The sequence below is a fragment of the Acomys minous genome (assembly GCF_964271855.1).
Source record: "Acomys minous genome assembly, chromosome: 15".
Classification (NCBI taxonomy): domain Eukaryota; kingdom Metazoa; phylum Chordata; class Mammalia; order Rodentia; family Muridae; genus Acomys; species Acomys minous.
The window spans coordinates 54,312,296-54,328,185 of record NC_140497.1 but is presented as its reverse complement, the minus strand read 5'-3'; the positions used below and the strand labels follow the sequence as shown (position 1 = coordinate 54,328,185).

General features: G+C 43.7%; 1 protein-coding gene across 2 annotated transcripts in view; it reads right to left on the bottom strand.

The window, feature by feature from the left end:
* SH2D4A (SH2 domain containing 4A) overlaps positions 1-15,890 on the bottom strand; it is a 63,996-nt gene that overhangs the window by 21,398 nt on the left and 26,708 nt on the right. For both annotated transcript variants that reach the window (XM_084758413.1, XM_084758414.1), the window contains exon 5: positions 496-604. In XM_084758413.1, coding sequence (XP_084614539.1) covers positions 496-604 — 109 coding nt within the window. The remainder of the gene's footprint in view (positions 1-495; positions 605-15,890) is intronic.

The window sequence follows — 15,890 nt, the reverse complement described above, 5'->3', positions numbered from 1 at the left end:
CCCATACGGACAACTGACATGGGGAAAAACAAAACAGAACAGCAGGAAGCAAAATTCAAATAAGTAATTTTAAATCCAACTGCTTCAAGAAAATCAAGATTCACATGTTAATAACCCTCCTGCTCTCTTCCTTCATACTTCATCATTGTAAAATAGGGGCATTTTTATACTAGTTATACTTTCTTCTCCAAGAAAGAGACACATCGTAATGCCATTAAGCATTCTTTCACAGGGTATTTTTCATAACTATGTACAATTCCACCATGCAGAAACACTACAATTTAACAGCACTAAGATGAATGGAAACCCATTCTGCTACTCAGCAATCTGAGCATTATAACTTAATGATAACATTTGAGTGACAGATGGTTCTCGCGGATTCACTTTCCGCACTTCCTGGATGGATTGACTTTTTTTTTTTTTTTTTTTTTTTTTTTTTTAGTGGAAAGTCCAATTGAGAGCCCAGAGGGTGCTGCTGGGGCCCCTGGTACTCACGAGATGCCTGCCACTCAGAATCTTCTTTCCAGCTCTTGTATGCCTGCTTGGTTTTCTCATCCTCTGTTTGTTTTATTTCTTCGTCTTTTTTCTTTAGGAGTTCTTTAGTCTGTTTGAAAATAAGGATAAGGATGGGAAGAGATGAAAGAGTGTGAAGGTTGGTTTCTCTAAGAGGACAGAAGGCACCCTGCCTTCTATTTAATTGTCTCTTAACAGTTGGTGCCAGCAATGCCTGAGGCAGGTGCTTCAGCTACCTTACAGTATGGGACTGCAGACCCTGGGATCTTCTCACAGGCTGTTTGCCCGGAAGCACACTGAGACAGAACGTCACATAGAGCAATAGGGAGCATCCGTGTTTTCAGAAGTGCCTAGCACTTACTAAGCAGCCCTTTCTCACAGCTATCCCAAATGCGCTTCTCTGAAGTAAGCATGGGGCCAGTGTAAAGACTGATCTGTTGTAGCTGACGGGGTCCCGCAAGCAATCTCAGCTGCAGACTATGTGTTCCCCAACCTCTATGAAACTAGGAGAATTCGGTATGTGATTTGGGGTGGCTCAAAAAGGAATAAGGCTTTTTCTTTTTTTTTTTTTTTTAAAACACACACATACACACACACACACACACACACACACACACACACACACAGCACCTTTGAAAAGGAGAAACATTGCCGGGCGTGGTAGTGCACGCCTTTAATCCCGGCACTTGGGAGGCAGAGGCCCGGGGCACAGAACAGCTGTGTGACAGCTCTATTTCTGCCTTGCCCAGCATGTGCAAAGCTCCAAGCTCAATGCCCTTTGCCACAAGAGAAAAAGGAGAAGGAAGATGAGCACAGTTAGGATGGTGACCATGGAGACGACGACAATGACGACTTCCCAGCTACAAAGAGGAGCTCGATGTGGAAGGCGCTTGAGGTACCAGCTTGAGGACCCGAGTTTGAATCCCTACGATCTATACAGTATCTGGCCCTGGTGGCATGGACCTGTAGCCCCAGAGTAGGGACAGGAGGATCCTAGGGGCTTGCTGGCCAGCTAGGCTAGCTGAAAGAGACCAAGTCTTAAAAACATACAAAGCCTGGGGCTGGAGAGATGGCTCAGAGGTTAAGAGTACCAACTGCTCCTCCGGAGGTCCTTAGTTCAATTCCCAACCACCACATGGTGGCTCACAACCATCTATAATGAGATCTGGTGCCTTCTTCTGGCCAGCAGGTGTTTTTTAAAAAAAAACCATACAAAGTCTTAGAGGAAGACATCTGATGTGAACCTCTGGCCTCTACATGATGCTCATGAACTGGCCAGTGTGTCCTCTCCCAGGCAAATATATCTTACCCTACTGCGGGCCTTTGCTGGCCTGAGGTCCAGGGCACATCCATCCAGAAAGCCAGTTTTCTGAGCTTGGAATAAGGAAGTACCTCCATCCGGCTGGCAGCGACTACAAAGACCTTTTGGCCTAAAGGTGTCATCAACCTGGCTCCTTCCATAAAACCACTTCAAAGCTGCCCTGAATCCATTCCAGAGGTAGGCCCTGGAAGATATCCTGGGTAAGCCTCCTGCAATTTAATTCCCAGGGCTTTAAAAACCAGAGGTCCCCAAGTGGGGGTCGCTCTCCCATCTTTTCTTTTGTTCTCAGCCTCTTGTTCTTGTCCTTTTTATCATTTTTTAAATTTTTTATTTAATCAATTTATTCAGATTACAACTCAACTGTTATCCCATCACTTGTATCCTCCTATTCCTCCCTCCCTTCTGCTTTCCCACTATTCCCCTCCCCTAGGACTATGACCAAGGGGACCTTCTCCCCCACTATATGGTCATAGGCTATCAAATCTCATCTTGGACGCCTACTTATTCTTTCTTTGAGTGCCACCAGGGCTCCCCACCAAGGGGAGGTGGTCAAATATGGGGCACCTGAGTTCATGTCAGAGTTAGTTCCCGCTCTCCACATAACTGTGGGTAGATCAGAGTAGGGGTTCGATGTTTACTACTTGTATTGTCCTTGGTCAGTGCATTAATTTGAACAGAGCCCCCTGGGTCTTGATCCACCCGATACAATGTTCTTCTTGTAGGTTTCTAAGATCCTCTGGATCCTTCTATTTCCCCATCTCCTATATTTCTCTTACCAAGAATTCCAGTGTGATGTCCTCACATCTATCCCAATCTCCTGGTAAGTAAAGGCTTTCGTGGGATGGCCATACCACCCTGAATGCACCTGATCTCGTCCGTTTTATCTTTAAGCTTAGTTTGGACTCCTGTTTTTAGACAGAACTTATGGAAAATAGTTCATGAATTAAAACCTAGTTCTTGTTTCTGGGCTGCCTTTTTGACCAAGAGCACTCGCTCAGAGCAATGCAAAAGCAAAGGGCTCCCTCCCCCAGAGGAGGATGGGAACCTGGGCCCCCTCTACCTGAGAACACACAGATCTGCCTGTTCCTTCACGGGGTGGGTAGGGGGAGCAATCTGTCCATTGCATTCTCACCGCATGAAGGTGCATCCATGCCCTCCTCTTTCCAATTTTTCCAGTCCTCCATATAGAGCAGTCCACCTACGGGACCACTAAACCAGAGAGGAGGATCAGAGGATTCAACACCTTACCACCACTACCCCAAATGCACACAAGGACCTCCTTATCACAAAAGTATTGAATCACAACTAAAATATAAGTCTTGATTGGAACCTTGATCACTGTAGGAAGCAACAAACCAGCATTAAGGTAGTAATACCCGGAAACTGTGCTTAACTAAATTTGTGCACGTCTATTTTTATTTATTTGTTTGTTTGTTCTACATTGTTTTCCTGCCTAGAGCCAAGCTCATATTGTTTGCCACATGGTGTTTTATAAAATTCAAGGACCAAGCTTTGGTAGTTGAAACACGACTACAACACGTTGCCATTCTTTACTGAAGTTGTTGATGAGCCTGAAGTACATAAATGTGCCTGCTCTAGATGTTTCAAACTTGAACAGCAGGAAAAAGAAAAGAAACCAAAACCAACCAACCAACCAAACAAACAAACAAACAAACAAAAACACTAAAGCGCCCTTAAGAGAGAAACTCTGCCACTTGGTACAACTTTTCCAGGGAAGACAAGGACAAACTAGTTATGAAAGAAACAGTCTCCCCCAAGTCTAGACTGAGGAAACAGGGAGGTTTCTGGAGGTGCTTACAGGGGCACAGGCAGGCATACGCACCACCCCCGCCTACCCCAGCATGGTGACTGCTCATGAAAGTTCCGTGCCTGGAGTTGTTGACCCAAATACAGGTAGATCCAATGAAAAACCTCCCAACCTATTATTTACTGCTTATCTAACTTGGGACTGGGTGGGGCTGCTTGTAATTTCTCCGCCTTGTGAGCCTCCCTTTTCCTCCCTCCTGGATGGAATGTCTTAGCCCAAACACCAGCTATGGAACACATATGCATTTGTATTTATTTACTCTGTCTCTTTGACCTGGCCTTTGTCTCTCCTTGTGTGTGTTCATCAGTGGGGGTTCGTCTGTGTACCAGGGACAGGACACGCAGCATCAAGTGTCCTCCTCAGTCATTTCCCTACCGATTTCTTAGACAAATTCTTTCACTGAGCCTAGATCTCCTTGATTGGTGAGATCCCACTGGCCACTAAGCCCCAGATAGCTGCCTGCCTCTGCCTGCCTAGCTCTGAGATTATAGGCACACACCACCGCACCCACATTCTTCCCTGGGGATCTCAACTTAGGCCCTTACGCTTGCAAAGCAAGCAGCTTATCAAGCGAGCTGTCTCCCAAGACCCTGAATTTATTTCTAAACAACCTTAAAACATTGTTACAACATCAAATCAGGACTTTGACCCACTCGGAGACTCAGGGTGAACAAAATGCTGGACAATGTATTTTGCTTTTCTTTGTGCGTATGTGTGTGTGTGCACGTGTGTGCAGATGCCCTTGTTGGACAGAAGAGGGCGTTGACTTCCTTGGAGTCTGGAGAAGCTGTGAGATGCATCATGCTGGTGGTTGGTGGGAATAAACTTAGGTCCTCTTCAAGAGCACAGGGTTCTCCGAATGGCTGGGTCACCACTCCAGCCAACTCTCTTAGTGCCCCCTGTCCAGGTGGTTGTTGTCTACCAAGAAGTTTAAAAAGTTAATCCACTGCAGGAAAAACATAGAGAAAATAACAGAGAGTACCTGGTTGATGGGTGATAATCAGCTGTCTGACAGTGCTATATTTAGTAAGCCGAACCCTTTCTTCTCTACAGTGTAATTATATGGGCACGGTGGGGCAGGAGATAAAAATGAATGAGCCTTACAGGTCAACAGCAGATGCGATCTGGCCCTGACCCTTCTGTTTATTCTAAGAAGCTAGAGAAGTAAAGAACTCTTTCTGAGCTAATGTCTGAGAGAGGGGGAGGGGGGGGCTTCTTTCATCACCTTCATTCTCTGGAGTCTGGGGGGTGACCGTCTCATTCAGTCTCCCCCCTGTTATCACACTCTGGTGATATCAAGCAAGCCTTCTCAGCGTCTCTGTGCCTGGCGTTCCTCTGCCTGGACCACATTTCTCTCTCATCCACCCACATCGACTCAACTCTCCAGGACTTTGCTCCAGCCTCACTCCCTCTGACACACACACACTACACACACACACACACACACACACACACACACCACACACACACTACACACACATACACACACTACACACACACACCACACACACACACTACACACACACTACACACGCACACACGCTGGTCTCCTCCATCCACCACCCACCTCCCAGCATCCCTCAGCTTTAATTTCAACAGACTTCTCATGCTTACCAGACCACATGGATAAATTTATCCTTTCTGCCCCCACATTCCAGAACATAAGCTTCCTGAGGGGAGAAACTTTATCTAATTTTTATCATAAAATATGTCTTGAGTTTCCACACCTATACCCGGTGTAGAGCAGGCATTCAGCAAATATTTCTTAAATAAATAAAGATATGGCCTGGCTTTCTCAACTTTCATCATTTAAACTGATAGGATGTAAATAGGGACAGTGATACTGAAAATTTTCCACCAATTTCCTGCATGTAGTCATTCCTCAATGTCTAGGGCCCCCTGACAACACTAGGAATCTCCAGCTACTTAAGTCTATCACATGAGAAACCTTCGTGTTTGCAGTTAACCTGTATACATCCTCTTATTTACATCGAATCATCTCACTCATAATGCGAGGGAAGAATTATTTTCCAAATATTTGCTGACCGTGGCCAGTACAAATGCAGTGTTTTTCAAATATTTGTGATGCATGCTTGTTTGAGTCAATAGATAGGGTGGAGACTGCCTTTCATTATCAAAGTCTGAGAGAGAGAGAGAGAGAGAGAGAGAGAGAGAGAGAGAGAGAGAGAGAGAGAGACAGAGACAGAGACAGAGACAGAGAGACAGAGAGACAGAGAGACAGAGACAGAGAGACAGAGACAGAGACAGAGACAGAGAGCAGAAAGGATATCTGGTGTAATCCTCTGTCACCCTTTATCTATTTCTTTGAGAAAGAATCTTCCCTGAACCTGGGTCTTGTGTTTTCTTTGCTAAGCTAGAAGCCAGAAACACTCTGCTTTCACCCATCTTGGAGAGGGTGACAGGGATGTATGTGTGGTTCCCAGCTTGTCATGTGGATGCTGGCATTCAAACTCGAGTTTTCATGACTGCACAGCAAGCTACACTTTTCATTGTTGAGCCATCCTTCAAGCCATGAATTCTGCATGATTTCTTGATGTTTCAGAATTGCAAGCTGTCCACGTTAATGAGTGTCACTAAAGAAGAGTCAGGGAAGAGACCATGTGATTCATATAAACTTCTGCACAGCCTCATAGAAAGCCCATTCTTGGGCCTGGATCCATTACAGAACTTCTTCTCTTGGGTTTGTGCTTGACCATGGGTTTTCAGACTTAGTGTGGGTCAACTATTACCAATTTCTATCCCTAACTTGCCGTGAGCAGCCTGTGACCTGAGAGCAATCTAATACAGCGGCAAAAGTAGGGCTTATACTGTAGGGACAAGGTCATGTCTGGATGGCTGGGAAAGCAATCTCAGGCCCAAAGACACAGTCATCTCAGTGGACCCTGGCAGCAGAAGCTGCTGCCCTCTCCCTGCAGTGAGGCTCACAGACACAGCAAGCACAGGAACCACTTGAGCAAGACTCTTGGCTGGTGCCAAGCTCGGTACACCATTTGTCACGCTCTGAGATCAGTCTTCCCTGGATGTTCACAGCCACTGGGGATGCCGCTTCTGTCCTGGCAGATGCATCTTGGCATCTGGTCATTGCGTGGCATCCAAGATGTTCCCAGCTCAAGATAAATGGGGAGAGATGAATAGCTGTGTTTGTGGCTTTCAGGACAGATTTCACATTCTGCTGCCTAATCTCATATCTGCATGAGCCCAATTAAGTATTTGTGAAACATTAGTGGAAATGGCTATGCACCCAGGCCCCTAAAGATGGCATGCAAATTTTTTGTACCTGGAGGAGCCCATATGCCTGAAAATGATTGATAGAATGGGCAAGTTGTTGAATATATCCCCAAGAGACTGTACTGTGACTAAAAGCTAAACAAAACACATCTTTAAAGCATTTAGAACTGTGAAGTGATTTCATCAGAAGTCCATCTATCAATATTTTTCCACAGATCTGGAGCTACCAAGTCTACTGGCACTCAAGGTCCTGAGCCAAGCTGCCTGGCAGCATGCGAAAGCACAGTGTTTGCATTCAGCGGAGCATAGAGATGACTCAATGACAAAAATCCAAGAGCTAGTTTGGTGTGTCTTGTTCTCATGATGTCTGGGGTGGGTGGGGTGGAGGTGGGGGACATGATGTTCTCTAGACATCAATGAGGCTCCTTAGTTTAAAGAGTGACCCTGTGGAGCCCAGCCCTTTCGAGGACAAACAAGCATCCTGGAACTGGAATGTTAAAAGAGAAAAGTAACCTTAATTGTGTGTGTGTGTGTGTGTGTGTGTGTGTGTGTGTGTGTGTGTGTGTGTGTGTGTGTGTTTTGCATCTTGGGTCTATTTTTTCCAAAGATTTTATTACTGTACTTGATCAAATGGTCCATTATATATGTATAGCACATTTCTAGCTTTCTACTGAGATTTTGTTTTGCCTGTGATGTGTACTTCAATTTATGCTAACTTTACCAGTGTTTGCGAAGGTCTATAATGGTCAGGTGTTACATTAGTGATTTAGTATTTCTTTAAGTCTGAGTAATAACTTTGATGACAGAATCCATTTTCGGATGAAGAAATTGAGTCTTGGAGCTGTGTGGGAACGCACATTTGTGAATGTTAATGTCTGTGCTTTCTGCACTGCTGACATCACAGCCATAGTAAAACCAGATTCAGGCCAAAAGAATCAGAAGCACGTATACTTATGACTTAGAAAACTAACGAATCCTACAGGGTTTCTAATCCCCACTTATTATATTCTTTCTCAGTTTAATATTATTAAGGGAACATTCAGCATCAAGAACAGAGCCCAGGGATCAGTTCCTGCATCACAAACAAGTTAGCGCTGGTCCTTTGATTGTCCCAGATGACTGTGAAATTCTTTGAATTCTTTTCTGTCCTCAGTAGACTTGGGCTTTGAAAATGGGCTCCAGCTCCCTTTCCTCATGGATCTAAGATCCATAGAGCATTACACACTGCAAACAGGGTCAATTTCCTGGGTATTGAAAGCCAAGAGGCAGATGACATCCCACCTTGACCCCTCCCTCAAGGGTTATAGATGATGCTCCAAATGTGCTTAGCTGAAGGACTTGACCTATTCTTAGACTCTAAAGCCTCAGTCATAGTGGTTTGGCCCTTAAGGTGACTGATACATTCATGAAGCAAGAGACTTTTGGACAACTTTTTGTCAGAGACACCATCACTGCTCCCAGATGTTGAATTCAGAAACCCTTAGATGTTCCCTGAAGTAGCGTTAAGCTACCAGGCGCCCTATAGTGACCCACTTACTCAGAAGTGGTGTGCATTGCCTCAAATATCACCACCCCCTCATTTTACCTCTTGCTCGGTGATATTATCTGCGAGGTCAGAACACTTTAAATCTCTTGTGTGACTCACCTAGTGTCCCTCAGAGCCATATCTCATGCACAATACAGCATTGTTCTCAGCACTCTTTTGTTTTGTTTTGTTTTTTCAAGACAAGGCTTCTTGGTGTAGCATTGGCTGTCCTGGAACTTACTCTGTAGACCAGGCTAGCCTCAAACTTACAGAGATCAGCCTGCCTCTGCCACCCAAGTGCTGGGATTAAAGACGTGTGCCACAACATTCAGCTTCAGCATTTACTTTCTAAAATTTACCTTAAACTTTTTCTGTTTCTTCTTTCACTAGCATTTTTAACCTGCTCACTGGTTTTTAATTTATCAGATATGACAGGCTTATTAAAATCCTTGAAATAATCAAGAGCTAAGAACATATAATGTACCAGACAGTACCAACTAAACAAATATACCGGGGACTAAAGAGACCCCCTAGGGTCATGAATACCACCCAACAATGTGCTCAGAGTGTCTTTGTCTTTGAAATTCTAGGTTCAGTTTTCAAAACCAAGAAGCACACATTGGCTCTCAAATAGACTTATTTTGGTATGGAACTGAATCTTAATAACCACTCCAGAGCAGAATACTTCTATTCAAATCCTTTCATATACTGAAACCATGCTGGAATATCTGAAGCGTTGTGTACATACTAACAAACAACCATGTTTATAAAAATTCCTCTTTTCAACGTGATCTAAGGTTTGACATTATCTCAAATGATTAAAGGAAGCTGAGGGACTTAAGACTTTTATAAAGCAGGTTCATTCAGATACATTGACATATATTAGACCAGCCCAGGAAATGCACCATGTATGATGAAACAGACTGAAAACAATGCATCCAAGAAATGTCTATATTTTAAAAACCAGACAGCTTAACAGGCTCAAACGTGATGGCTTGCTATGCCTGTGCTAGAGGAAAGTAATCTCAGACATATGCCTGCCACTCGAGCACTCAAAGAAGACCAGGCCACTTGGAGATGGCACTGACCCTGTCTGTAAGTGACCAATATGCTCTTCCCTTATTCCTATACATATTCCTATACAAAAGAAACAAAGGAAAAGAGCCCTCTACCAGCATGACTTGGGCTTACTAAAGCACTTTCCACTTCAACTCATCCTTTATCCTTTATATCAAATGTATTATCCCTTTACCAAAAAAACGTAAGATAATCTGTAAACAGGTATAAGGTCAGAGACTCAAGCCCATGCCCTTTGTGTAACTGAAGGCTGCTCGGTTACTTTCCCCAGAGGCAAGGAGAGGGTCCTCTCTCATATACATCAGCCTCCAAAGCTACCTTCTACCTGTTACCCTGAAGAAACGTCAGCAGCTATTGAAAAATTGATAGCCAGAGTTAAAGCAATCGCATCTGCTATGTGTTTGCTGTGTTTAGGAAAAAAAAATTGCCTCCACTAGGATCTACACAAAAATTACCCCCCCCCCAAATAAAGGGGGAAATGGAAAGCTAATAAGAACAGAAACTATGGCGAAGCATCCTGCAGACCAAGTCAGAACGAAGGTCTCATTAGATCGGGACATGGAGCTCGCCCAGTTGAACAAATGATAGTTTATTTTAAATGCTATTAGGTCTGGAAGCATGCCAATTCCATCTACAGAAGCAGCTGGGTTATAGATTGATGCTCCTGATGCTGTGGGTATTTTAAGGCTGAAAACTGCAGTCCCCCAAGAGAATAGGCATCATATGAGAAGGATTATTCTAATTATATTCGCTTGTGAAATTGATTTGCAAAATTCATTCAATATTCACTTTATTTAAAAACAGGGCTATACAGTTAGACAAATGCCAAGGACCCTTCATTTCAACTAAATCTGAAGACTCCAATAAACAAAACGGGTTTTGCATTCAATTTCGGGGGACAAAGATAAGAATAATGAGTTAATATAAAACTGAGACCTTATTTGTGAAAGCAAATGACTAAGCTTTTAGCTATCCTGTTCTCCTATGCTTCTTAAATCTGGTACTCTACAATAGAAAAGTTTTTAGAATAATAACCTCTATGAGGGTAAATGCCATGCCAGCTTAATGCAGCATCACCCGAGTCTTCTACAGACAATAGGACAGCAACGCACATATAATAAGGCCTCATAAATATTGGGTGAATATACAAGAAGTTCCTAAAATGCTAGTTCAATCATTAAATGATATGCAATCTAGTTCTGTAATTAATCAAAATAGAGTAACTTTGGGGGTGCTGTAAAAATCAGCCATGTCTTTCATTCACTACCCAGGTCAGGGAAGAAATCAGACCACCCTTTTCCCTGTCACATTAATAGAAGGAGTTTTCCAGATACCTATAATATTTAGCTTTTTAGCACACCAGGATTTAGCCTTTTGCTTATGATATACCAGGAGGGAGATTTCCCCCAAGGCAAGCCGACTAACAAGGTGAAAAGTGGAATGATAAATTTCATTGCTGAAAATAGCTGTGTGTTCCTTGAAAAGAGACCTTGCCAAATAACATTCTTCAGACAGTGGAAACTAAGGGATATCTTCCCCATTTGTCTAATACTTGTTCGAGTCAACTCTTTACACAAAGACTACTGGGTGCTCCAAGGCAGAAGTACAGCAGGTGTAACACAATGGTCCTCACCATCCCTCATGCTGCAGCCTTCAATACACTTCTTCACATGGTGGTGACCGCCCCAACCATAAAATTATTTCATACTTCATAACTGTACTTTTGCAACTATTATGAATTTTAATGTAAACATCAGTGTTTCCCGATGGTTTTAGGTGATCCTGTGAAAAGATCATCCAATTCCTCCAAAAGGGTCATGACCCACAGGTGGAGAAGCGCTGCCCTAACATTTGATTTAAGGATATACCTTTAAATGTAATTTCAGGTTTGGTTTGTTCCACACATTAGAGTATTGAATTGTTACATTGGGAGAACTTCAGTCACTGCTGTTAGGCCTTCCTTCCTACAGACTCACAAAGCAACGTAGAAACAAGAGAAAATGCAATAGGCTTAGGAATGGTTGCCAAGCAAAGCACTTCAGATATGAATTTCTACAGGCTGATCTTTCATTTACATCTACGAAACAGTTTTAAGAGAGGTAAATTTATAAGAATAAAATGTATCAAGTCTCTCATATGTATAGTATAATATATATCAAGTATGAGTATAAATTAATAAACTGTGGTTGAGAGGATAGTCTCATATTTAACCCATAACTGAGTCAAGAAGTCTTGATACAAAGGAGTAGAGAAAACTAAAAATAATTGTTGAATATTGCTATACATATGATGCATGACACATTTTAAAACAGTTCCCTGTACACTGCTGTATTTGATTCGTATATTAGTCCAGTGACACACAGCTACTGGAACCCTCATCTTAGAGATCAGAAACCCCAACCTCAGAGAGTTAAGTGACTGGCTCCAAGCAAGCAACATGACCTTTGGTCTGCTGACTCAACATTCCTTCCCCCACACCGGCCACTCCCACCCCGACTCTATTAATGAGTGGAATTTGTGTGAATGTCACCTCCAGCATAAATAGAGGTGGCAAAGGAAAGCTGTGTTAAAGCTATGCTACCAACCTCATAACATACGCAACTCGATATGCTGCAAACCTCAAACATACATGACTTGATACTATATTTTTCTATTGTGCTGGAGGCATACTTGCCTCTTTTCTAATTTATTTTACATTAGTGTTTTATGTCAGATGCCTTTTTTTGTCTTTTTAAAAAGAGGAACAGCTTAAATGACTTATAAAGTGCTATTATTTTGTAAGTGTGTCATGTACAAAATCTTATTCTATAAGCTGTCCTAAATTCTATCAGCTACATGGAAAGCACTCGGGTAACTGGATAAGGCGCTGGTTATGGCTGTGCTCTTCGCTCCTGAATTAGAAGGATAAGCACACTTGCTCTTCCTGTCTTTAGATGACACAATGAGTGTTTTATCTTTTACATGAACAATATGGAAATGTATCCTTCATATATCCTGCAAGGGACTATACATCAGAAGAAACAGTTACTTGTTTGGAGGGAGGGGTAGGACCATCTCACTTCTCTATTCACAACAGCTCTGTCCTCCAAATTCTAGCTTGAGCTTCAGAAGTGGATTGACTTGTGCTGTTTATACGGAGCTCTTCACTCTTAACTCTATTTTCAACTCCCGGGCTTCCGAGACACACGAGCTATAGCTCCTGGTAAGGCCAAGCGCAGGGGAAGCTGGTCAGCATCATGGTGTTTCGGGGAATCAGACTCAGATGTCTATACTAAGGGTGCGTGCAAGCTTCTCAAGCCTGCCACTCTCGTAGTGACAGTGCACACTTGTATTTGCTCACCACCTTTTCCATGCTTCTCAGAAGGCCCCCAAAATATAGAAACCTAAAACTTGAGTCTTAGGGTTTCTTTCTGTTGCTGCGATGAGACAGCAGAACCAAAAAGCAAGTTGTGGGGGTGGGGAAGGGTTTATTCAGCTTACACTTCCACATTGCTGTTCCTCATCAAAGGAAGTCAGGACAGGAACTCAAATAGGGCAGGATCCTGGAGGCAGGAGCTGACTCAGAAGCCATGGAGGAGTACTGTTTTACTGGCTTGCTTCCCCTTGGCTAGCTCAGCCTGCTTTCTTATAGAACCCAGGACCTCCAGCCCAGGGATGGCGCCTCCCACAAAGGGCTGGGCCCTCCCTCATTGATCTCTAACTGAGAAAATGCCTTAGAGCTGGGTCTCATGAGGCATTTCCTCAACTGAGGCCACTTCCACTCTGCTGACTCTAGCTTGTGTCAAGTGGAGGTAATCCACGCAGAAGAAAACAGTTCAGCGCATTCTTTTTTTCTGCTTCCTCAGAGAAGTAGTCTATTCTAGGCTCTGTCTGTGTGTGTGTGTGTGTGTGTGTGTGTGTGTGTGTGTGTGTTTGTGTGTTCATATGTGTGAGCTCAGTCACTTGCACCTGCACACACGCATGCAGAAGCCAGAGGACAATCTCACTGTTGTTCCTCAGTTCTCCCTGCCTTGTTTTTTAAGACAGGGTCTCTGGCTGACCCCAAACTTAGCATGTAGGCTAGAATGGGGTAGCCTGCGAGCCCCAGGGATCCCTACATCTCTCCCACCCCAGAGCTAGGATTGCAAATGAGCACCTATCTTGCCTGGATTTTAATAACAATAAAGAACTAGCTTCTAGAGAGCAAATTCATGCTCTCAAGCTAGCAAGGCATGCACTTACCAGGTAAGCTCTCTCCCCAGCCTCAGCCTTTCACTTCAGAAGCACTCTTTTATACAAGCAAACAGTTAAAAATCCAGATTGGATAATTGATGGTCTCAGAGTAAACAGCAGGCTTGACTTTGGTTTGGGCGGGAGGTACAGAAGAAGGGAAAGCTGGGCGGGAGGTTTTTGTTATTGCATTACAAGTGGTTCCATAGGTGCTGTGTACTGATGGGCGACACTAATGTTGTGTGTATGCAAAGTGCATACTGTATCTTGCAGGGGACATGTATGGTTGAAAACCAAGAGTTCTCAACTCCAAACCTTTTTGGTTAAAGAAAACAAGGCACAGAAGACTCCTGTTTGCTCTGTAATCTGCCGTGTAAAAGGTGTCTTCTCTTCTTTTTCTTTCTTTCTTTCTTTTTTTTTTTGTTGTTGTTGTACTTCTTTGAACCCAGGTGTGTATGTGTTTGTGTGTGTGTGTGTGTGTGTGTGTGAGAGAGAGAGAGAGAGAGTGAGAGAGAGTGAGAGAGAGAGAGAGAGAGAGAGAGAGAGAGAGAAGAGAGAAGAGAGGAGAGAGAGGGAGGGAGGGAGAGAGGGAGGGAGGGAGGGAGAGAGGGAGAGAGGGAGGGAGAGGTGGGGGAGAATCTGTCTCACTGAGTTTATTTAGTTGTTGGAATGAATGTGGGTGAGAGGTTAAGTAGAGCTGAAACAACCAATGGATATACCAAGGAGGAAAATGACACCATTCCTCCAGCCACCATTGACAGTCAAAAGTCCCCCAGGGAGGGCTGGGACCTCATGAGCCCTTACTCCTTCCATAATGGAAGTTGAGGAGGGAGGCGGGTCACTTATCCATCTTATACAGATAACCCCAGATTTTAATCTCCTGCCTTGCTCTACAGAAATCGTGGAATAATTCTCCTGTTCTGTCTCTCCCAAATTTTCTTGCAGAAAATGTGAAAAAGCCCTGAGACTATTCAGGCAGCTGTCCATATGCGTGTCCTCAGGAGCTCTGTGCAGCTGCAGGGTCCATCCAGTACCCTCCCAACTCCCTGGGGTTGGAGGTGTACGCAGTGCCTCATCATACTTGCCTTTGCCTAGAAATGGCATCTGGTTCCCAACCTGTCTCTCAGCACCCAGCTGGGTGACAGCAAAGTACTGCCACTGACTGTCACCTCCCCTTCAGTGGCAGGCACTAAGAACCACAGCAGTCATGCAGAATAGAAAAAGCATCACCTGTGAGATTCCTTAACTGAATCACCATGGCCTAAAAGAAGGAAAGGACGGTGTTTGGTGACAGCAACAGCTTTTCAGAATAAAAGTCACATACTCAGCTCTAACAGTCTGTTTGAGTAACTATCCTCGTAGCCAAGTAAATGCCCTCTTGTACCTGCTTGCAAAATTATCATTCCAGCCAGATAAGATGGCTGTTTACAACCCCTCATAGAGTATTATATGGATATATTGTCTGTTTATCAAAAACTCTGTGAGTAGAATAGAAGTTGGGACAGGCAGCAGGCAGAAAGGATTCTAGGATAGAGCCAGGCTTGAAGAAGTCACTGGGGAAGATGTGAGGACAGATGCATGGTACCTGAACAGAGGTAACCAGCCATGTGGCAGAATGTAGATTAGTATAAATGGGTTATTTTAAGTTATGACGTAGTTAGAGAAGAGCCTAGCTATATGGCATAGGTATTTGTAAATATATACTGAGTCTCATGAGTCATTATTTCGGGAGCTTGGGGATGGGAGGAAAAACACACACCTTACTACAGTGTGAAGGGTCAAAAGACACTCCCTGAAATATCTATCTGCTTTCTACCACCTTTTGTATGTAACTCTGCCTTAGTTGGCTGTGGCCTAAGGAAGACTAGAGGGCATGGGAGGTGGCCTCCATTTATGCAGCTATAGAAAAGCCCTCATCTTTCCTGGATAAAGAATTTTCAGGTGTGGCCTGTTGGGGAAGAGCACCCATGCTCTGTATGGAAGTTCAAAAGATGCATTGGCTCCCCAGAATAAATGTGGCTGGACTCATGCCTGTTTGTCACTGGGATCTCAGAAGAAGGGGTAGATATAAAGGACATTTTGGTTTCTTTAAAAATCTTAGTTATGTTATGTAAACGTGTTTTTGTTTTAATCCCAAGTGTGGGATTTTAGTTTGGGCTTTAGTTTGT